The sequence below is a fragment of the Dermacentor andersoni genome, chromosome 1 (assembly GCF_023375885.2).
Source record: "Dermacentor andersoni chromosome 1, qqDerAnde1_hic_scaffold, whole genome shotgun sequence".
Taxonomy (NCBI): Eukaryota; Metazoa; Arthropoda; class Arachnida; order Ixodida; family Ixodidae; genus Dermacentor; species Dermacentor andersoni.
Window position 1 is genome coordinate 377,301,126 of NC_092814.1, and position 24,937 is coordinate 377,326,062.

At 49.5% G+C, this 24,937-nt stretch overlaps 1 protein-coding gene across 2 annotated transcripts in view; it reads left to right on the forward strand.

Annotated features, from left to right (window-relative positions):
- The window catches only part of LOC126518495 (organic cation transporter protein-like), a 124,364-nt gene that overhangs the window by 10,776 nt on the left and 88,651 nt on the right, over positions 1–24,937 (forward strand). The window contains exons 2-3 of one of the 2 annotated variants that reach the window (XM_072285868.1): positions 19,287–19,515; positions 21,285–21,433. In XM_072285868.1, the coding sequence (XP_072141969.1) occupies positions 19,305–19,515; positions 21,285–21,433 (360 nt within the window). In that variant the 5' untranslated portion in view covers positions 19,287–19,304. Of the gene's footprint in view, positions 1–18,517; positions 19,516–21,284; positions 21,434–24,937 lie in introns of those variants that run through there. The other variant, XM_072285869.1, reaches the window with a different exon arrangement.

A 24,937-nucleotide genomic window follows, 5' to 3' on the forward strand; every position in this document is an offset into this window, starting at 1 on the left:
GCGGCTTCGCAGCTGTTCTTTCCTCTCATTTCTACATCATTCTTATTACCCGTCTCTCAAGGCCGACTGATCACATTGATAACAATAGCCCCTTAATAACGCCACCGAAGCGCCTCTCTGACCACGCGCGAAATGTGAAAAGCAATGTAATGGGCATTGAATGTTTCAAAATCCCAGCTTTTCTCGCGCCGCATCGAAAGAGTACGCGCGAAGCTATATTTCGCGCCATAAACTTGCTTCAGTAAAGCCAAATTAAAGGGACCGCTTTATTTTTTATCAGAGTGTTACGTTCTGCAAAAACAGGTTCGTGGCATAAAATAAAAGCGAAATAACCAGACCGGGAAGCGAACCACGTGTTGAGAAAAGGCAAAACCGATGCGTCCAAGAAAGTTCCTAACCACTTCTAAATGAGCCGAATCGGCAATCGGGACGCCTGTAAAAAAAACCTCAGATTTTAGTGTGCTCTTATTATGAATGAATTCGTAAGCGCCGTTCAACACCAGCTCCTAGAGGACGTGATCGAATAGGTCTCCTTCTGCTACTACGCAGTACTGTCTCCGTTTTATCACATCTTCAGTGGCTTTCTTGATGACCGACGCTCGAGTTCTACGGCAGACATCCGTTATCCTTGTCTTGAGCTAATCTGACGTCCGTCTCGATCATGTAAGCACGGTCTTTCACATAACCCCAAAGAAAGAAATCGAGTGGAGATAGGTCAGGTGACCTAGCCGGCCAATTTATAGGTCTGTGCCCTCCAATCTAGTGCGCACGAAAAATCGCATCCAGCCAGTTTCGTGCTCGGCTGCTGCTGTACACTGGTGATCCATCTCACTGATACCACAGAAGTGGAAGACGTGGCAGCGGAACTTCGGTGAGAAACTCATCTACCATTCCTTCAAGGATTTCATCCACGTAACTATGTCCAGTCAGAGTGTTATCGAAGAATATGGGACTGATTATAGCACCGGCGTAAATTCCACACCCCAGATTGAACGACCACTGGTACTGGTGCCGACTGCGCTTTGCCCAGTGTGCATTGTAGTCACTCCAATAGCGTGCCTTATGCAAATTTGTCCGAGCGTTTCTGTGAAAATTGGCTTCATCTGTGCGCATGATGTTGCTCAAAACGTCCAGTGACTCATCGGCTTCTGTAAGGACCCAATTCGAGGAATCTAGACGATCTTCCAAGCATTGGTGCTGGTTATGCTCTTCTTTGTTTCAAGTCGTTAGCAGTGCCTACTGGAAAGGGAATCAATGCTGAAACACACATCATTCACGTGCATTTCACACGCCCTTGATAAAATACTGTGCCGAAGGGGCCACTGAAGTCTGCAGATTTTTTTCAGGATCAAAAAAGCACGCAAAGCAGTTTGAAGCAAGGCGAACCTACTGCAACATATTCATGCTCTAGGCGTAATATATCCATAGTATTATAAATAATTGTTCGTTGGCTGCCTCTTCTCTTGAAAAAATATAATAAACTTGGTCCCGTGTAGATATTTAAATATATTGTGTTTGGGCATGGTGTCCACAGTGAAAACTTAAAAAATTGGAGGACGCTTAAGCTTCGCCTTCAAAAGTGGAACGCGATAGCGTTATCGCACTCCGTTCGCACCGCCCACTCATTCGCTCGGCATGCTCTTGAGTCACACAAAGACGAAGCGTGCGCCTGAGCAAGCGGAACGAACCAAAGAACTCGGTGTCTTGGAGGGAGAAACGATCTACGCGAGCCAAACGTCCTGATCGGCACGGGCAGCCGGGCCGCGACGCGCCATGCAGGTGGACGCGATCATGGGGCTGACGCCTCTATAGGATCGTCCTCAAGAAGCGGGCGAGTGGCGCGCCAGCTGTTGGGGCAGCACCATACATTGCGAGGAGGGGGTCTTCTGTGTTTGCCGCGAGACCTGAATGAAAAGGATATGTATTGTTCAACAAATGAATTGCTCTCCAAACGAACATATATAACAATTCAACAACTTTATTTGTACGCTTAGGTAACTGTATATGAAATTAATTTGTTGAAATTTGAGAAGTGCGGAAAACGAGGTACTTTAATTTCTTCAAAAAAAAGCGAAGAGAAGGATGAGGTGGGGTAGGTGAACAATTCCTAATGTCTCTGGAAAGTGTAACTTATCCCGGCGGGGTTGCTCAGTGGCTATGGTGTTGGGCTGCTGAGCACGAGGTCACGGGATCGAATCCCGGCCACGGCGGCCGCATTTCGATGGGGGCGAAATGCGAAAACACCCGTGTACTTAGATTTGGGTGCACGTTAAAGAACCCCAGGTGGTCGAAATTTCCGTAGTCCTGCATTACGGCGTGCCTCATAATCAGAAAGTGATTTTGGCACGTAAAACCCCATAATTTAACTTTTTTAAGGTGTAACTTGGTTCATGCTTTCAGAAAATGCAGGTACACATTTCAGGAGAGAAGTATAAGCTTGGAGAATGGGGGACTCGTAGCAAAGGCTCGGCTGAAGAGCCACTTTTGACTGCCTATATATTGACACGTGTACTTGTTTGTCTTTATGGGGCGACACGTTTCACCGCCTAACAAATGTTATCGCACAGTGCAGGACGCGCCTGGATGTATCGAAAATTTCTGGACTGTTATTGATGGTTCCATCCGCTGTCTGGGACCGAAGCTTCTGCAATTTGATTGCAATTGTACGCGACGCGAATAATGTAGAACTTTGTGGAATGCACGCGGGTCCCAGCGATTACTCGATTACTCTCGACAACCCCGACAAGCCGTAATCCAAGCCCGGACCGCAAAGACAGCACCAACGTCGTCCCGGAACATCGAGCAAGCCGCCGGCTACAGCAGCTGCCCCCGGAACACGGACTTCTACAATGGACGACCAAGAAAATCGTCCAAGAAAATCGTCCAAGAAGATCGTCCAGAGACGATCAAGAAGGCATCCCCAATGGCAGCCGCAGCGGCCCCAATAGTTCTGCAGCAGTCCAGGGAGCCACCGACGTTCCGAGGTTCCACATTGGAGGACCCGGAAAGCTGGCTGGAGACGTGTGAGAGGGTCGCTACGTTTAGCAGCTGGAACAGAGACGACAAGCAGCGACTTGTCTATTTCGCAGTGGAAGATGCCGCCAGGACGTGGTTCGAGAATCGAGAAGCCACCTTAACCACGTAGGACCTGTTCCGAACCGGCTTCCTGCAAATATTCACAAGCATCGTGCGTAAACAGCGCGCCCAAGCGCTACTGGAAACCAGAGTACAGCTTCCCAATGAGCCATAGCGATCTTCACGGAGGAGATGGCCCGTCTTTTGTCGGAGGAGAAAAAGGTTCGCTTCCTGATGCGGGGCGTCAAGCAAGAACTTTTCGCCGGACTGATTCGCAACCCGGCCAAGACCGTAGCTGAGTTTTCTGCAGAGGCATCGACGATCGAGAAAACTCTGGAAATGCGCACTAGGCAGCATGATCGACAAGGGCTCATGCCGCAGTGCGCCATCTAAGGAATGGGTTCCAACGACCTTCAAGGGACCATCAGGCCATTGTGCGCGAAGAACTGCGCAAGGCCTTACCTCTGTAAGGAAGAAGAAGTGCGCCGTGCCGAGCTCCGCAGCCGGATCGCCAGCGCTACTGAAGTGGGGCTCGGGCTAGACGCTGTTCCTGGTGTGTGACTGGCTAAGCCTACGCTGCTGCGTCTTCTTGTCCGCGTCTTTCGTGTCGTCCACGGCCGTGTCGGACTTCTTTGCCATAATTGGTGGAGGTTTGCTGGGTCTCCTGCAATCCTGGAATTGCGCAGCCGGACTCTCCCTGCCATCATGACCACCGAAAGCGCCACGAGCTTACCACCACCTGCTCCCCAGTATACCGTATGCCCCGGCACGTTCCGCCAGCGGGACCCTCCTATCTTCAGCGGCACTGACGACCATGACGTTGATGACTGGCTCTCATCATACGAACGCGTCAGTCGGAACAACAAATGGGATGACATTACTAAATTGACCACCGTCCCTTTCTACCTCACCGGAATAGCCCACTTGTGGTTTCGGAACCACGAAAGTGAAGTCCCAAGCTGGGCGATGTTTAAGACAAAGTTCAGCGAGGTCTTCGGCCGCCCTGCTGTTCAAAAGCTTCGTGCCGAACAGCGTCTGCAGTCGCGCTCTCAGCAGCCTGGTGAGAACTTTACCAGCTACATCGAAGATGTCATCGATCTCTGTAAACGCGTCGATGCATCCATGACTGAGTGCAATAAAATCAAGCATATTATGAAGGGTATCGACGAGGACGCGTTTCAGATGCTCATCTCAAAGAGCCCCTCTACTGTTGCCCAAGTTATTGAACTGTGCCAAAGCTATGACGAGCTCCGCCGTCAACGCCTCCTCACCCGCCGTCCTGTTCCCCATCAGGAATCGTTGTCCGGCTTGACCTCTCCTTTTCCTGATGCCACCCTCCTCTCGCAAATCAAGGCTTTCGTCCGGGAAGAAGTTGCTCGCCAGCTCTCCCTCATCTCCAATCCACCGGAGTCAAGTTCGTCCCTTAGTCCGACCCTACGACACGTTATAGAAGAACAAGTGTCCGAGGCCCTTCCTCAGGAACGGGCGCCTCAACTCACCGCCTCATTGACTTACGCCGACGCCGTCGCACGACCACGACCACCGACCTTCCGGGCTCCGCCTCCAATGCCTAGCCCTGTTTTTACCCCCACGCCGCCACGACCTCCAGTCCATCGAGTAATGAATCCCTGGCGTACAGCGGACAATCGGCCCATCTGCTATTCGTGCGGTATTCCCGGTCACGTTGCACGCCTGTGCCGCCGCCGTCCACTTCATCCACGTGACGACCCACGCACAGCCGCGTACGACCATCCGTTGCCTTACGCTCCTGACCGCGATTTACCCCTTCCCCGCCAAAGCCTTCGTCAAGTTTCTGACCGCCGTTCTCCTTCTCCTCGTCGTCGCTCGCCCTCCCCGATGCGTCGACGTCCCTCTCCTGCTGACACGGAAAACTAAGTGGCGCAGTTCCTGAGGCAAGAACTGCGTCATCGCCGCAACGCTTAAGCCCTCTTCTTTCGCCGCCTAACGTTATTGATGTCGCTGTTGAAGGTGTCTCTGTGCTTGCCCTCATTGACACAGGTGCCGCCATATCTGTAATTGCCGAAAAACTTTGCCGCTCAATACGAAAAGTCACGACGCCTTTCTTCGGTCCTTTACTCCGCACGGCCACAGCACAGCACGTCCAGCCGGTGGCTGCGTGTACCGCCAGACTTGAAATTCAAGGTGTGCTCTACACAGTCGAGTTCGTCGTTCTTCCCCACTGTTCCCACGATATTATTTTAGGTTGGGACTTTCTCTCCCGTCACCAAGCTGTTATTGATTGCTCCCGTGCAGAAGTCGCCTTCTCTTCGCTTGGCAATGCCATATTTGATGACGTTTCGCTTTCCTGCACCAAGTTGTCCCTCACTGACGACATCCTAATACCTCCACACGCATCCGTTCTGGCATCTGTATCCTGTTCCGTTGCCTCCGACGCCACCGTACTCTTTATACCTTCAACTGCTTTCGTTCATCGCCACCTCTCACCACTCCCAACTGCGCTGCTTGGCCTTCAAGCTGGCGCGACTCACCTTCCTGTATACAATTACTTCCCGTTCCCGATTACGTTGCTTCGCGGTGAATCTCTCGGCACTGTGGAGCCTTACGACACGATTACCACGTTGCAACTTCCTATTGGATCGTCAGAAGTCAGCACCCTCTACTGTAGTCCCGTGACTGCCACGTCGCCTGAGGACGTTTTCAACCATGTCATCGACAATGCCTTAAACCCCAAGCAACGCCATGACCTTCTTCGTCTCCTCGAGAAATTTCGTCCTGCTTTTGACAGCCATACCACTTCTCTGGGCCGAACGACGACTGTATGTCACCGGATTGACACCGGTTCTCACTCACCGCTACGGCAGCGACCATACCGCGTATCGTCGACCGAACGGCGCGTCATTGACGAGCAAGTAGGTGACATGCTAAAGCGTGGCGTCATTGAACCATCCGACAGCCCATGGGCATCGCCAGTAGTCTTAGTTAAAAAGAAAGATGGCTCGATCCGCTTTTGTGTAGATTACCGTCGCCTAAACAAAATAACCCGAAAGGATGTTTATCCATTGCCGCGGATCGACGACGCCCTAGACTGCTTACAAGGCGCAGAGTTCTTTTCCTCCCTCGATCTGCGCTCTGGTTATTGGCAGGTGCCTATGGCTGCAGACGATAAGCCTAAAACTGCTTTCATCACACCAGATGGCCTATACGAATTTCGTGTGATGCCATTCGGACTTTGCAACGCGCCCGCGACTTTTGAGCGGATGATGGACACTATTCTCCGAGGCCTCAAATGGAACACGTGCCTGTGTTATTTGGATGATGTAGTAGTGTTTGCACCCGATTTTCCTACTCACCTTCATCGCTTGGAGCAGGTTTTACGCTGTCTCAGTGACGCTGGCCTCCAACTAAACCTGAGGAAATGCCACTTTGGCGCACGCAAGCTGACAATTCTCGGACATGTCGTGTCGAAGGACGGCGTTCTCCCTGATGCCGCTAAGCTCCGTGCTGTTACAGAATTCCCGAGGCCAACGTCACTAAAAGACTTGCGCAGTTTCATTGGCCTCTGCTCGTATTTCCGCCGCTTTATTCGAAATTTCGCTTCGATTATGGCACCACTGACAGAGCTTCTTCGAGGAGACCCCAATCTTTCCTCATGGTCCCCGGCTTGCGATCATGCCTTTGCGACGCTACGTCGCCTCCTCACAACACCACCGATACTACGCCATTTCGACCCAACTGCTCCCACAGAACTCCATACGGATGCTAGCGGTGTTGGTCTTGGCGCTGTGCTCGCCCAGCGAAAGCCCGGCTGCCAAGAATATGTTGTTGCTTACGCGAGCCGCACTCTGACGAAAGCTGAAGCCAACTATTCCGTCACGGAAAAAGAATGTCTCGCGATCATCTGGGCCATCACAAAATTTCGCCCATACCTGTACGGCCGGCCCTTCGATGTCGTTACCGATCACCACGCACTTTGCTGGTTGTCGTCTCTCAAGGATCCCTGCGGCCGCCTAGCCCGGTGGGCACTGAGGCTCCAAGAGTACGATATCCGGGTTGTCTACCGCTCAGGCAAGAAGCACGCCGATGCCGATGCTCTTTCGCGCTCGCCTGTCCACGCCGACATTGTCAGTGTGTCCGTCCTAGACGACCCACTTCTCCCATTCGCTTCTGTCGACATGGCTTTGGAGCAGCGCAAGGACTCCTGGATTTCATCTTTGATTGATTACATCTCTAATTCACCTACACGCCCACCATCCCGAGCGTTACGCCGACAAGCTTCGCACTTCGCCATCCGCGACGGAATTGTCTATCGCCGTAACTACAGTTCCGACGGCCGCAAATGGCTGCTTGTAATACCTCGGCAGCTCCGCACTGATGTATGCGCCGCTTTCCACGCCGACCCTCAGTGCGCGCACGCTGGTCTCTTCAAGACCTACACCAGACTACGTCATAGGTTTTATTGGCGTGGTATGTACACATTTGTGCAAAAGTACATTCGCTCTTGCACAGAATGTCAACGGCGGAAGCCTGATCCTTGCCGCCCTTCTGGACCAATGCAACCTTTGCCGTGCCCTTCGCGACCCTTTGACCGGGTTGGGATAGACCTCTACGGGCCTCTGCCATACACAGCTGCTGGCAATCGTTGGGTCATTGTAGCTGTAGACCATCTCACGAGGTATGCAGAAACGGCCGCTCTGCCAGCCGCGACGGCTCGTGACGTTGCCTCCTTTCTCCTTCAACGCTTCGTTCTACGTCACGGCGCTCCCCGCGAACTCCTGAGCGACCGTGGCCGCGTCTTTCTCGCCGATGTCATTCAAGAACTTCTCGCTGAATGCCGCATTATTCATCGCTGTACCACCGCATATCACCCGCAAACAAACGGATTGACAGAGCGCTTTAACCGAACTCTTGGCGACATGCTTTCGATGTATGTCGCCTCCAACCACACCAACTGGGACCTCATCCTTCCCTATGTCACGTACGCCTACAACACGGCACCCCAGTCAACGACGGGCTTTTCTCCCTTCTTTCTTCTATATGGCCGCGAACCATCATTTCCCATTGACACTATTCTCCCTTACCGTCCCGACTTATCAGAAGGTACACCGGTTTCCGAAGCCGCCCGGTATGCAGAAGAATGTCGGCAACTAGCTCGCTCCCGTACAACACAAGAACAAGCGCTACAGAAATTTCGTCATGACGACGGGCGCCCCCACCACCAGTTTTCGCCTGACGCTCTTGTTTGGTTGTGGGTGCCTCCTACTTCGACACAAGGTGTCTCTTCCAAGTTTGTATCCCGTTACCATGGACCTTACCGGGTTCTACGCCAAACTTCTCCGGTGAACTACGTTATCGAACCTCTGACGCCCCCTACGGACCTGCGTCGCCGAGGCCGTGAAATTGTGCACGCAGATCGGCTCAAGCCGTATCACGAGCCCTTCGTCCTCACGACGCCTTAGGCCTCCTGTGCAGCTCCGTCTTCAGCGAGGGGGGAAGTTGTAAGGAAGAAGAAGTGCGCCGTGCCGAGCTCCGCAGCCGGATCGCCAGCGCTACTGAAGTGGGGCTCGGGCTAGACGCTGTTCCTGGTGTGTGACTGGCTAAGCCTACGCTGCTGCGTCTTCTTGTCCGCGTCTTTCGTGTCGTCCACGGCCGTGTCGGACTTCTTTGCCATACCTCCATCGCAGCTTCAAGTGGCCTCGATTGCCGACATCGTGAAAGAAGAGGTTAAGCGGTCGCTTGGAGTTCCTGAGTTGCAACCGCAATTACCACAGCCCCAGCCGGAAGCGATCACTTACGCCGCCGTCACACGCCTTCAAGGTCCCCCTCCGCGGCCGCGCCAGGGCCCTGTAACGCCGCAATTCCGTCGTCCACCGCCACCGCCGCCAGCACGCCCACCCGTCGCCCAGCGTAGCTACGTGAGGAACAAGGACATTTGGCGAACGCCCGACCACCGCCCGCTCTGCTATCACTGCGGAGAAGCCGGCCATGTGTACCGCCGATGCCCATACCGCGACTTGGGACTAAGAGGGTTCGCCGTCAAGGCGCCGCGTCCACAGCTTGGGGAGCGCCCACGTAACATCGCCGAATACTTAGCCGCCACTCAGTGGAACTCTCGACGACCGTCCCGTTCGCCGTCACCAGGCCGCTACCTGTCGCCGCAACAACGACCATGCACTGGCCCAGCCCGGGGTCTGTTCGTCAGTCCATATCCGGAAAACTAAAAGCAGTAACCGATGGAGGTGCGGTTGCTTTTCGTCGAACTGACGAAGATCCTCTGCCGCCGACGAAGACGCCGAAGCGATTATCTCGACGACATAACAACGACGACACACCGCTGTCCCGACGAAGTCTGGCAGAAAAGAATACGCCGATGAAAGACGACTTGACGACGCGACGATCCAGCCACAGGTCAACGCGATGCAGATTGATCCGACGCCCAGAGCTAACTGTAATGCAAGACAAAGAACCACCGACCTCGACGTGCTTCTCGACGGCCACGCAGTCACTGCCTTAGTAGACACAGGAGCCGATTACTCCGTCACGAGTGGTCCCATCGCGGCCCAGTTGAAGAAAGTTAAGACTGCATGGGAAGGCCCTCAGATTCGCACAGCTGGAGGACCACCTCATGATGCCGACTGGAATCTGCACGGCCAGAATTACCGTTCATGACCGGTCTTACCCTGCCACCTTCGTTATCCTCCAACAGTGTTCACAAGACGTCGTTCTCGGCATGGACTTCCTGAACCAAGATGGCGCAGTCATCGACCTGAAGTCGAAATCGATAACGCTGTCGGAAGATAAAGCGTTACCGCCGGAGAGCTCTCGTGGTCACCACGCCTTGCATCGTGAGCATCCCACGATGCTCCAGCATTATCATTTTCGTCGGCACTGAAACACCCGCTGACGTAGAAGGCGTCATCGTGGGTGACCAACGTCTACTACTCGACCGTGAAATTTGTGTCGCAAGAGGGATCGCTGAACTGCACGGAAGAAAAACGAAGGTGTTCCTGACAAACTTCAGCCAGGAGTTCAAGCACGTCAACAAAGGCACGACAATCGCGTACATCAAGCAAATTGTGGAAACCAGCAATGCGTTTGTCCTCTTGAATTCTGCCGCATCTACCCTGACAACCACAGTTCTCGAACCAGACTTCGACATAAATCCGAGTCTCCCCGTGTGTAAGCAGCAACAGATCAGGAAGTCTTCTACAACGATACAAAGAGTGTTTTTTGACGTCATCGAGGATTCGACAAACACCAGTCGCAAAGCATCGGAGAATAACCGAAGAGTTTGTTCGACTACTTCGCCAGAGCCCTTACCGAGTTTCGACGCGAGAACGTGACGCTATTAGGCAACAAGTCGACGAAATGCTTCGCGAAGACATCATTCAGCCGTCGAAAAGCCCGCGGGCATCTCCTGTAGTCTTGGTGAAGAAAAAGGACGGAACCCTACGTTTCTGCGTCGATTATCGTCGACTGAACAAGATCACGAAGAAGGACGTATACGCCCTCCCACGGATAGACGACGCATTGGATCTGCTATGTAACGCTAAATACTCCTCATCGATGGACCTCAGGTCTGGCTACTAGCAAATAAAAGTCTACGAGAGAAAGAGAGAAAAGACCACCTTCATCACGCCAGACGGCCTCTACGAGTTCAAGGTCATGCCATTTGGAGTGTGCTCGGCGCCTGCAACGTTTCAGCGCGTCATGGACACGGTGTTAGCAGGATTGAAGTGGCAGACGTGTCTTGTTTACTTGGATGACGTCGTTGTCTTCGCCGGAAATTTCGACCATCACCTTAGGCGGCTTGCGACAGTATTAGAGGCCATCAAGTCATCAGAGCTCACTCTGAAGCCGGAAAAGTGCCGCTTCGCTTATGATAAGCTTCTGTTCCTAGGCCACGTCATCAGCAAATCTAGAGTAAGCCCCGACCCGCAGAAGACAGCTGTCATAGCAAAGTTCCCGCAGCCCATCGACAAGAAGGCAGTGCGTAGATTCCTTGGCATGTGTGCCTACTATAGGCACTTTGTCAAGGGCTGTTCACCCATCGTGGAGCCGCTAACACATCTAACCCAATGTGATGCTGAGTTGGAGTGGGAAACGCCGCAGGCCGACGTATTTCAAGACTTGCACACTTCGACGAGGACGCCGATACCGAAATCTACACTGATACCAGTAGCCTAGGCCTCGGTACCCTCCTAGTCCAGAGGAAAGACGGACTTGAACGGATGATATCTCATGCTAGCCGGTCGCTGTCAAAAGCGGAAATCAATTATTCCACGACTGAAAAGGACGGCCTTGCCATCATTTGGGCTACAGCCAAATTCCGCCCTTACCTCTATGGCAGGCCATTCAAAGTCGTCAGCGACCGTCACGCGTTGTGTTGGCTAGCTAACTTAAAGGCCCTTCAGGACGGCTCGCGCTGTGGAGCCTGAGACTGCAAGAATATGACGTCACGGTAATCTACAAATCCCGACGAAAACACTCTGACGCCGACTGCCTATCACGCGCCCCCATCGATCCCCCGCCGCAAGACGACGAGGACGACGATGCCTTCCTCGGAATAATAAGCGCGGAAGACTTCACTAAACCGCAACGAGCAGACCCGGAGCTAAAAGGCCTCGTCGAGTATATGGAAGGGAACACCGACGTTGGTCCCTAGGGCATTTAAGCACGGATTGACTTCGTTCACGCTACAAAACAACCTGCTCGTGAAAAAGAACTTCTCACCAATCTGCGCCAACTGTCTTCTAGTTGTTCCGTCAGCGCTGCGCCCAGAAGTACTGCACGCCCTACATGACGATCCAGCCGCTGGGCACCTCGGATTCTCTCGGACGCTGTCGAGGATACAGGAAAGGTATTACTGGCCGCGTCTGACCGCCGAGGTCGCCCGTTACGTTAAGACATGCCGAGACTGTCAGCGACGCAAGACACCACCCACAAGGCCAGCAGGAATACTACAGCCGATCGAACGTCCTTGCCGACCATTTCAGCAGATCGGTATGGATTTATTGAGACCGTTTCCGACGTCAACATCCGGAAATAAGTGAATTGTCGTGGCGACGGACTATCTCACCCGTTTCGCTGAAACTAAAGCTCTACCGAAAGGCAGCGCAGCCGAAGTGGCGAAATTTTTCGTCTAAAACATGCTGCTGCGACATGGATCCCCAGAAGTCCTCACCACCGACAGAGGAACGGCCTTTACAGCAGAGCTCGCCCAAGCCATTCTGCATTACAGCCAGCCAAGCTACAGGAGGACAACGGCCTACCACCCGCAGACGAATGGTCTTACAGAGCGCTTGAATAAGACCCTCGCTGACATGCTAGCAATGTACGTCGACGTCGAACACAAGACCTGGGATGCCGTTCTGCCGTACGTAACCTTCGCTTACAACACGGCGGTGCAAGAAATAACACAGTTCACGCCGTTTAAGCTGGTTTACGGCAGGGACCCGACGACGACGCTCGACGCCATGCTGCCGCACGTCACTGACGAAGAGAATCTTGACGTCGTTACCTATCTCCAGCGCGCCGAAGAAGCCCGACAGCTGGCCCGCCTACGTATCAAGAACCAGCAGCGTACCGACAGCCGACACTGCAACCTCCGACGACGCTACGTCGAGCACCAACCCTGCGACCGTGTTTGGGTTTGGACCCCGAAACGCCGACGTGGACTGAGTGAGAAACTATTGCGACGCTATTTCGAACCCTACAAGGTCATCCGACACAGGACTATGAGGTCGTGCCAGACGACATTTCGCATTCATAGCGGCGCCGCGCACGATCTGAAGTGGTCCACGTGGTGCCTCTTAAACCCTTTTACGCACGCTGACGAACTTTCCTTATTTTGTTGTTTTCTTTGCTACGAGTGCTTCTTTATTACTTTCGTTTGTTTGCAGCATCGGGTCGATGCTTTTTAAGAGGGGGGTATTGACACGTGTACTTGTTTGTCTTTATCTGGCGACACGTTTCGCCGCCTTACAAATCTTATCGCACAGCGCAGGACGCACCTGCATGTATGCCAAAGCCTCTCCTGCGATGCCAAAGTCTTTCCACCCCCTACCCTCCCGCCTAACGCGCCATTGCTAGAGTTTTGTCACCCACATCATTTGAGGTTTCTGTTGACTTGCCGCAACCTTTTCACTTGAAACTTTATTGTGGCTAATAGCTTACGGCATCATTGTTGGCGCGGACGTGCACGGATATTAATTAGTTCGTACTTTGCTTTGTTTCTGTCAATCATAATAGGAGACCCATTGCACAAGAAGTATCAGCGGTGGCTGCCTGATCCGTATTTTCTCACTTTAACATTGTTTTACATTCCCCTGTAAACACCATGCACATACACAATATATTTAACTATATATGGAGGACAAAGCTTATTATATTTTTAACGAGAAAGAGGTAGCCAATTAACAATACAATTAACAATACAATTAACGATAGGTTTATACTAGGTAATTACCGTCGTACAGCAAGCGTAACACAAATGAAGACTACTGTGAACCTACCTTCGCTATTAATCCGCAGGAAACAATCACGCTTATGCTTATTTCATAAGATTTACCACCAGAACGCTGCGCTTCGGTCGGCATGGATTAACCCAGCACCATTCATCTTCTCACGTAGAGATCATACGCATAAGGTACATGTTCCTCGCTCTAACACACTAACACATTCGCAATCATTTTTACCGAAAACATGCAACGAATGGAACGGTCTGTCAGCATCTATTGTTAATATAAGTAATCCTGTTCAATTTAGAAATGCTTTAGTTAACTACATGTAAATCATGAAACTTGCGTTCAATATATCATGTGACTTGTTATTGTATAAGTACTATTTTTTCAAATTAACTATGTATGTATTTACCTATCATTCCCAACCTGTATATTGAAGTGTATGATGAAATTTCTATGGTGAACTACTACTACTATTTTTGTGTAAATTAGTGAGCTAGTGTAGTTTTCTATTTTCACTTATACTGTGCCTTTCCTGTATATCATTTTTTACTTCCTTTATGTAGCCTCTCCCCTCTATAATGTATACTTACTCTGAGGGTACTGTAAATAAATAAATAAATAAATAAATAAATAAATAAATAAATAATTATTTCTAAAGGTATGGATAGCTTATGCCTAGAGCATGAATATGTTGCTGTATGTTCACCTCGCTTTAAAATGGTTGGCGTGCTTTTTTGACCGTGAATAAAACCTCTAGACTTTAGTGACCCCTTCGGCACAGTCTTTGATCAACGGCGTGTGAAATGCACGTGAATTATATGTATCTCAGTATCGCTTCTCTTTCCCGTAAGCAAAGCTAACGACTCATTTAAAAAACACTTCTAATAATTTACAACATTTATTAGGGATGGAAACATCGTCAGTCGCATGCAGAGGTCATAAATATATACAGGGTATCCCAATTAACTATCACGCACCAATATTTTTAAATAAAGCAGTGCGTTACTCGCAGAAAAAAACCTAGTGCATATAGTGGAGTAGCTTTCAGTAATTTTTTGGGTTACTGACATTTAAAAAGGTAATTGTAAATAATGATCTAACTCATGACGTACTATCATAATTATCAAAATGTAAATCAGGCATAGGTAGGCCCAGACAAGGGACATCTAACTGCGGTATTTTCAGCGACGTGCCAATTGCATACAAACTTTTTCTGGCTGATAAATAAACCCTGTGAAATATGGCAATGTCACGTGTCTGCGCTCCCACCTGCATCATAAAGCCGCGCCCTCGAACAGGCTCCTTCTGAGTAAACCAGAACTAAATGAAGGAAATAACGAAAAAAATCACTGCCCAAATAAGCACTCCGTACAGACGGTCAAGCAGCGAATCTGAAACGTGTGGTCCCGGTGTTCAACACTGGATTAATCCCGACGGTTCATTAGACGACGGCTTGGTAGGCTGCCGGATCCTCGTTACGCGGTTGCTGCTTGCGCTCGCCTGCACGAGCGTGTTCTTGTGCCCGGGCTGTAGCATCGGGACGGCGTAGACGAGCTTGTACCGGGTTCTGCTCGAAAGCGGCCTGCTCCTCAGGAGTACATATGACGCGTCGTCTACTCTTGTCGAAGGCGCAGAGAAGCTGCTGCGCGCCCGCTCGGCTGCGACGGAGAACCCCGACGTCGCTACTGGCGCAGCCAATCGCGCGCCTGTCTTTCACTTTTTTCGTGCATTCGCATGGGGTTGCGCCGGAGGAGTTTTCAGCACGGGCAAGAGACGGACGGGCAGACGAATCGGCTAGCCATATACAGCTTCGCTGTAAAACATCATGACCGAGCTAGGACCTTATTTGCGGCGCCTCGGCTGAAGTAACACGTCGCGTTTGGTGTTAGTTTAAACAAGCTGTGATAGCTGTGGTCTTAGGGTAGATAAAATGCACGGATGCTTCTTTTTTTTTTGCCAAAGAACCTATCCCCACAAAAGCGAATTGGCAACGTCAGTGCAAATGTTTAAAGGTGCGTTTTGTTTCGTTCCAGTCGCGGTGTATTTCACTAATGAGCAAAAGGTGAAAACGAACTATGCCTCGCGAGCTGCCAATGACAACAAGACGAAGCCCGCAAATATATATATCAGTCATGGAAGTGTGGCGGTAGACCAAACGCGTCGACTATCATCAGAAATGATGAAAACCTGAGACAAACCGGCAGCTTCAAGAAACAGCAGCGTAGGACTCCATCTTTGAGTCCTATCCTACGGGCGGATGTTCAAGCATTTATGGCCTCAAAGCCTCATGCTAGCGTGCGGGACGTGGCCACACGGGTACCAATTTCCAAGTCACTAGTTTGGAGGATTCTAAACGACGGCCTTTCACCCATACCACCTTAACCAGCACCAATGCTTGGAAGATCGTCTAGATTTCTGAAAATTGATTCATTAAATTGTTCGCTGTTGTTCTAATGGAGCGCTGCGCCTTCATGAACGTTCCGTGGCGATAAGCCTTGATAGAAGAAAGAATTTGGGAGCTGTGACATAGCTCTGACCAGGGCGCCAGTTTTACAGAGAGTGCACCTGCCGCAGTAATCAGCGCGAAGAAATGAAAACGAGGGCCCAATTTTTATTAGTAATGTCATAAGAAGTCAACAGACACCAATAACAACATAAAGGAAATCGCATGTACTGATTAACTGAATCAAAGTGATAAATTATTGGAAATGAAAGTGCATGACAAACAGCTGGCCGCAGGCGGGGCACGAACCCACGCCTTCGCATTAGGCGTGCGATGCCGAGGACGCAGGTGGAGCACGAATCCCCGTCTTAGCATCACACGGGGGATGCTAAGCATCGCACGCACAATGCGAAGGTGTGGGTTCGTGCCCCAGCTGCGGCCAGTTGTTTTTTTTTTTTTTTTTGCTTATTGCAATAGGAATTATATGGCCACTCCAGGCGCATTGTTGCCATCGCCGTCGCGGTGATGCTCCGTATTAAGTCCAAAGGCAATAGCAATGTCGCTGCACGCCGTGTGTTGTATGTGCGAGTGAAAGCATACGACGAGAACCGAAAATTGCGGCTCAATCTGGCGCGTGCGTGGGAAAGCTGAGAGCAAATGCGCCGTCTTGCGTCGCGAGAAAGCCCGTGGTGGTTGGGAGGGCGTCGGCGTTGATCTCCGGCAGCCACTGCGCATTTGCAATCGAGCGCAAGGCGAACTGCCGATCGGGGTGGCTTCTCCTCCGCGGGCAACTGCGTATTTTGTCCCATACCTTGAAGGCGATCTGCCGACGGCTCATACTTATGTGCGGGCTGTTTTCTCGCCGCTCTTTTGCGTTGAAGTGATAGACAGCACGCAGGTCACTTCACTCGCTGCTGCTGCCGCGCTTGCTCACGCCAGCGTTATGACAGCGAGTTTCTGCGGTCATCGACTGTGATGTGTTCATGTTTCCATGTGCGCGCTGACACTAAGCTTGTTAATTCAGTTAGTACGCGAATGTTTCCAAGTTTAGACGGCCGATAAAAGTGCTATCCTTACTTCGTAGAGCTCTCTAATAATTTCCTATCCCAATCGGTGTTTCGCGTTTTTGGCGAAACTGCAACTTTTTTCATCCACTTTCATTTCCATTAATTTATCACTTCTTTAATTTATTTAAAAAGAATGTGTAGTTTCCCCATCTACAATAAGGCATACATGAGGCCTTCATTTGCCAAACGTTATCAGGCGCTAATACGAGCTGAGGAGGCAGTGAGGGAAGCTTTGGAGAAGTGAGGCAAGCTACTAGCAAACCAACTGGCTTAGGAAACAAGGCAAAAAGCTGTACAAAGGAACAAAAATGGGGTACATAACACCGCAAGCAGAGTGAGGCCTTTAAGTACGGAGAGACGCTTGGTAGCGCTACATGCAAAACCCCATCTTATGTGCTGTGCATTTCCTTCGTAATTTTCCTTCGCCATATCCTCTGCCAGCTGCTCCATGCCGTAATCAACGCTGTTTCTACTTTCTCTCGTGTCGTTTCACGCTTTTGAGATACCGCTGTGTCTTATTTAGTGATTTATTTGTTAGCATAGTTGTTTATTTGTGCGCATGGTAATTCATCACACTATAGCTTTTATTGCGCCACCGGGAAATAAACAAAAGCAATGACAATAAGCATGCTTTGAGAGATAATTAAACTATGGGGTTATGGAGTCACGTTGCTTTATGCTAATAATTCTAGTCATAAGTTATGCTGAGAAATTGTTATATAGTGTGTAATTTTCATATCTGCTATGTCTTATCTTCTCAAGTGTCCTGTCGTCAGGAAAATATTTCTTGATTTTATCTATATGTAGTAACACTTTCAGAAGGCGTTACATGGCTTTTTTTTTTTCGTTGATGTGTATTCGGGCGACCCAATACGCACAAAACACATACATTTTCCTAACCTGTTTAACTGAATCTGCTTGTCGTATGACTCATCCGAGAGAGACCATTCTCTTGGCAGTGCGAGGGGACTGAGGCTGTGAAATTGAATGCTCTCCTACTCTAAGGTCTTGTAACCACTTATATAAGGTGGTCACTCAGTGAACTATTCTTCAAGTGCAACTGTTATTAAAAATTATATATATATATATATATATATATATATATATATATATATATATATATATATATATATATATATATATATATAATTTTTAATAACAGTTGCACTTGAATAATTCTTCCCTGAAGTGTGTATACAGGGTGTCCCAGATAACTTGGACCAAGATTTTTTTTTTAAATCCAAGAGCTCTAGAGAAATCGTACCGACTGCATAGTAGCGGCAGTCGTGTGTACTTACAGCGAGTATATTTTTCATCACGAAGTATTAATTAGTTAATTGCTTTCTTTAATTAGTTAACTTTCTTATTATTGCTTGAATCGCAAACATATCAATTACAATGTTCTAGGGCACTTAAAATAACCTCCGAATCAAGCACTTATTTCGCGCTGAAGTGGTCCTGGTTGTTTTCTTTTTCACGAAAAAACAAAATCCCGCGAGATACGAGAAATACGGAATAGATGCACACTCGGTGGGGGCACGCCGCTACTCAAGCGCCTACAAGCTACCACTGAAAGATATACAGCTGCATTCTCTTATCGCCGCATGGTACAAGGCTCAGGTACGCTTATCAATGCGTCAGTGGCGTGTTCTCTTGATGTCGCGACCATCACATACCGTGTAGCCCTGTATCGAGCTGCCGCCGCTAGTAAAGCCGTGTATCCGTGGCTATTCGCTTGGGAGCGCTTGAGTAGAGGCGCGCGAGCGTGTATCTATGTCGTATTTTGGATGTTTCGCGCTCTTTTGTTTTTTCTCGGAAAAACCAACGAGGCAAAGCTGAGCACTAAACAAATGCTTGATTCGGAGGCTATTTGAGGTGCCCTACAACTTTGTAATTGTTAAATTTGTGATTCAAGCAATAATTATAAAGTTCACCAATTAATATTAATTGAGTAAGTAATACTTCGTGATGAAAAAAATACTGGCCGTAAGTATATACGACTACGGCTACTATGCAGTCGGTACGATTTGTCTAGAGCCCTTGGGTATTTTTAAAATCTTGGTCCATGGTTCAAGTTAACTGGAAAACACTATATATATATATATGGGGTTCGGAAAGATGGTCGGGCCCCAGCAACCGCCTGAAAAAAATGAAAACTTTCCGCCTATGCTCTCAGGCGCGTTTAAACAAAGTTGGTTCAGTAAAAAAAAAATAATAATAACTGCCCTTAAATGCCGCAATCTCTTCCACTTATAGCCCAGCAGCGCCATAACCATGAGCACGATCGACGACATCCTGCTGCACCTGGGGCCCTGGCACTACCCGGTGCTGGCGTTCTGCTTCTTCCGCGGTTTCCCGGCAGCCTATTACGCCATGTCGCTCTCGTTCACGGCTCCCTCGCTGCGGCACTGGTGCGCCAGACCCCCGCAGCTGGCGAACTGGACCACGGAACGGTGGCTCCTGGAAGCCGTGCCCCCAACTCACGGTATGGCGGCGACCACGCTGCTTGCCCTCTCGCTGCTTCTGCCGCGGAAGACCCGCTGCCTCAGTTGACGATGCCGTCATCAGGCCACTGTGCTTCAGTCGCGTCTGCAGCTGCAGCGCCGCGTCTGTCCTCCGTTCGCGTCCAGCTTTCGGTGTGTGTGGTGGGGGTGAATTTAGATGAGCCCGCAGACGAACGGAGATAGCGGGTTGATACTTTCTTGACACTGAGTCGAGCATGTTCACATACTGGCGAGTTCTTGTGGTACCAGCCGTCGTGGCGTAGTGGCTTTGGTGTTGCGCTGCTAAGGCCGAGGTTGCGGGATAGGGGCCAAATGGGGGCCAAATGGAAAAACATTTCGATGGGGGCCAAATGCAAAAACACCCCTGTGCCGTGAATCGGCTGCACGTTAAAGAACCCCTGGTGGTATATATTAATACTACGGCGTGCCTCATAATCATATTGTGGTTTCGGCACGTAAAACCCTAGAATTTACTAAAGGTTATAGTTCTTCTGGGAATGTTACGAAGTTCGCGAGTTACGAGGAACCGAAGCACTGGCGTGGTGAACTCAACCTTTGGTGACGTACCACTGTGGGAGTGATCGAAGGATGCATTCAAAAACGTATTTAGAAAGAACCATCAGATAAGTTCTCGCAGGCACGAAGGTGTAGGATTGGATTGGATTGGAGCCAACTTTATTTGTGCCTGCAGTTGGGCGCTCACGCGCCCCGACGAGGGCCTACGGTATCTACGAATCACGAAGGTGTAAAATTTTTGAACATGTGCAAGCAGTGTGTAGGCTCATCGTGGAAATCGCTGGTACCATTTAATATTGTAAGATAAAATTCTAAACTCCGCATTAGCAAAGTGGCAAGAAACGTTCAGTTGGATAGGAAACACCAGATGGGCGCGCCTTCTCTTGGCGCTGCTCTGCTACACTGTACGTGAAGATTCGCTGCACTTTATTTTCCCCCTTCACTGCCACGTGCAGAGGAACTGCAGGGAACTGCTGCGTAGAGACGCCTATTTGGAAAGTTGTTTCCAGCCTTTACACGGCGTGCAAGTTCATCGTTAAGAAGAGACAGGCAGGATGCCCGAAATGCGGATCTCAGGGAAATGCAGGTCCTGTAGTCAACACTCGTTCATTTTCCTGTCGACGCACTTACAAAGCGGAGTGCTGGTTACAAAGTACGACCTACTACGGTTCAGAGCTCTCAACACTATTCTTCCGATTGTCAGAGGCCTCGTTCGAGTATGCTTCTTAGTGACCACAATTATATAGCGGCTTATATAGTGCAACCATGCCTACCACTTCAACGTTGCTTATGAAAGAAGGTAACGGATAGACATTCAACACAGCTTCTCTCTCAGTGTTTACTACACAACGCTGCTGTACTATACTTGCATGAGAAGCAAGTTGACGCGAATGAGCACGTGCGATTTAAGAGCTACGCGCCTGGAACATTGTTGATTGCAGCTCTTTGAGCTTGGTGCGCCGCGCTCTTCAGTGTGCATGGCTTAGTTAAGCCATTAAATCTTTATGGATCGTAATCAGTGGGTTTTAATGAAAGAAAGCATCTTAGGGAATGCAGAGAACTTCTAAATAAATAAGTGCTCGTACGTTATTGTCAGCGATTCTGATCCTTGCCCATGCGCTCTTCACACGAAGCCCATCCCATTTCAAATACGCACTTCTGAGCGTGTATCTTTAATATAGCCCAAATTGTTCGATGTCTTTAGCTTCGTTGCCTTCATGTTTCCCCACCACAGTGAATGAAAAGGCGATGCCCAGTCAATGCGAGACGTACTCGATCGAAGTCCTGGTCAACGGCACCATCTCCATTCTGAACGACTCAACAGTGCGCTGCTCCAGCTGGGAGTACGATTTAGGGGACAATACCAATACGATGACCAATGACGTAAGTCACACATTTTGCTTTTCTCTAATTTGCAACAAGCGAAGTTAACGGAGGGCGCTCATGTGAGCGTCTTGTGCCGACTCTGACGCATTCCCTCTGCTATGCCGAATTCAAGGACGACGTGCTGTAAGCTATAACAAGGCCCTCTGTCACCTTCACGATTTCGCGAATATTACTTTAGCAATACACGATCAACCAGTAGTTAAATACGTGATTGATCAACTGAATGTAATAAATTAAGATATGAAGAATGATTTAACGAAACCCGCCGTGGTTGCTCAGTGGCTATGGCGTTGGGCTGCTGAGCACGAGGTCGCGGGATCGAATCCCAGCCACGGCGGCCGCGTTTCGATGGGGGCGAAGTGCGAAAACACCCGTGTACTTAGATTTAGGTGCATGTTAAAGAACCCCAGGTAGTCGAAATTTCCGGAGTCCTCACTACGGCGTGCCTCATAATCAGAAAGTGGTTTTAGCACGTAAAACCCCATAATGATTTTTTTTTTATTTCACGAAGCAATAAATCAGCGACTCAAATAAATAATTGAAGAACCTGCCTCTAAACAAAATAAAAAGTTACGCCAACGTCGTGCTGAAGCCGGCCGAAAATGTGAGTAGAATATAATACACGTCGCTGGACAGATTATTTGTTTTGTCTTTAAAAACTGGCGTTTTGTGGAGGCGTTAAAATTTTTTTTATTTCGTGTTCGCTTAGAAATGGCTCGTGTTTGATATGATGTTCCTATTATCTTTACACATTAGATCATCGCAAGTTTGCTGTTGTGTTTGCTTTCGACTGTGCTGTTCCCTCTCCGATAACGGCGGTTCGTTGTTTCTCCTGGCAAGGCCTTTCTCAGGCAGTGTTTAAGTCGTAAAAAGAGGGGCCCGTGTATACGTCCAAAATTTATTGTAATAGAACCGCGGCTTGTGTGCAAGGAAAATTTTTTGGCACAAGAGTCTGTGGTACACGTACCTAGAACAGCCAACTTGTGCAGCTGCTTGGATAAACACGTAAAATTTGCAAAGCTACCGCGAAGGCTCTATGAGTTGGAATCAAGAGAATTCGGGAAGCCGCGACGCTCAACTGCTGCAAGAAGGTTGAGAAGAATCATTCGTTTGGTGTGTGGACTTGAGAATCGATACCGATGTAATTGTATGCCCATCGCGGGTTTGCGGCTTTCATGTGAAACACCGAAAATATTGTTACGTAAGAAGACGCAGTTGAAAAGCTATACACAAGTATATTTACAACGTAATACGCCGCACTTGGCCAAGAGGCAACGGCCCGCGCTAGCCTCCAATCGTCGTCGTCGTCTTCTTACTGCTTGCCTCTTCGTCATCGGTAATACTATTTCGTAGCACTACCCCCGGCGGCAAAAGCGCCGTCCCGGAGAGACTAAAGGCCGGACTCGGAAGCAGTGTAGTAGGCCTTGAGCCTACTGAGGTGCACGACATCACTAGATGCCACAGTAGATGACGAGGTTGAGCTCACAGGGGCAATTTCGTACGTCACAGGCGTCACCTGGCGCAGCACGCGGTAGGGCCCTGTGTATCGCGATAGGAGCTTTTGTGAAAGTCCGACGTGACGAGAGGGCGACCACAAGAGCACGAGCGCACCAGGCGAAAACTGTACGTCACGGTGGCGGGCGTTGTACTGACGCTGCTGAGTGGTTTGCGAGTCCGTCAGTCGAGCACGGGCAAGCTGGCGTGCATGGTCAGCGAGGGCGATGGCGTCGCGCGCATACTCGCTTGTTGAGATCGAAGCAGGAGGAAGTGCCGTGTCAAGGGGCAAGGTCGGTTCGCGACCGTAGAGTAGATAAAAGGGAGAGAATCCGGCGGTGTCATGCCGGGAAGAATTATAAGCAAATGTGACGTAAGGAAGGGCAATGTCCCAGTCGTGGTGGTCCTTGGAAACGTACTTGGACAGCATATCGGTAAGAATATGATAGAACTATAAAGCGTCAGATTTCTGTAATGAAACTGTCGAATATCCCGCATTTCTTTATCAGTGATCTGTGGGCTTTAGATATACCTAAACGCTATATAGGTATAAAAGCGATTGTAGCAAGTTGCACACAACCGTTCATTGGCAATGTTAATAAACGTGCGCACAGTACTAATGACAGCAGCGGAAGGCGCTTCACTGACTTTGCCGGAGCGTCCGCTTTGCATTATTGTCGTTGCTGCGACCAAGTTCAGTGCGTGTCGCGCAGAGACGCGCTGATGCAAAGTGAAAAAAAAAAGAATCAGCGGAGTTGTCGGCAGTGTTTCAGTGCCTAAAATGTGAGTGCATCGGACCATAAAGGTAGAGGGTCAGTCCAACTGCCTGTTAACTAATTTCAATAAAGTTAATTTTGTAAGCGCTTCCTTGGTTGCATTCTGCCCATTTTTCCCACCAGGTAAAGACGCTAGTAGAAGAAGCAGGCAACGCGCGACATCCGAATGTGCCTGTAGAAGAAAGACAGTATACACGTTGGCTATACGTTCGACACCATGTGCACATCCAGTCGGGAATGTTGTATTTTCGTGGACGAGGCATGTTTGTAGAATAAAATCACGGGCGAAGAGTCTCCAATTTTACATAAATCACCTACGTAAATCCCGCGCAATAAATTTATCTTGTGCTCAAATTCCAATCATGCGTTCGGCAACCCGAGCTCGTCGTGATGTGTCTGCGAACGTGGCCGCGACTGCAGCAGACATATACGTAAAACTACACTGCATCGTGATTGCCACGAGGCCACCACTGACGTCTGTGCCGTGTGCTGACGTAGCACCGCCATGCTTACGCGCCGAGATGTCATTCGCAGCGAAGCGCGACAGACACGCGCCCAATTTCTTTTCTTTTTTTGTAACCTTTGCTTTAGATATTGGCGTCCCTTGGAAGCTCAAGTGTTTCAGAGCAGAGTAGTAGCCGGCGCCGCCTACAGGGACCAAAACCGCCTTAAAAGGACACTAAAGGCAAATAGTAAGTCGACAGGGACTGTTTAAATACCATTCCAGAAACCTCGCAATGCTTGTTTCGTGCCAAGAAAAGAATTGGTTTACGAGAAAATTGCATCTGCCACCAAACCTGGGTAGTTGTGACGTTGGATATGCCATCAACTTGCAGTTTGTGCGAGTTTCGCGAGCCAGGAAAGCCAGTGTAGCACTACGCGATAACGAACCTACTGAAACGCGAAAGCGTAAGCGGCACAGAGTCGAGCGAAAACGAAACCTTTCGACCGCCCGCGTTGTTATCAAGCATAATTTCAATTAGTTCTTTTTTTCTAAAAATTAATGAGCACTGAACAAGTAGCAGTTTATTTCATCTTATAATACGGGTTTTTTTTTTTTTTTTTTTGCTACGAATGGTTGAGTACTAATGACAGAATTTTACTGAGGATTGCTTTCGTCATCGTAGAAGTGCTCTCATGTCCCGGGAGAGTCCCTAATCATGTCCTGTATTTACCTCGATTTCTCGAATACTAAGGCTCTGTTCGCGATAATATTGACGCCTTAGAGATT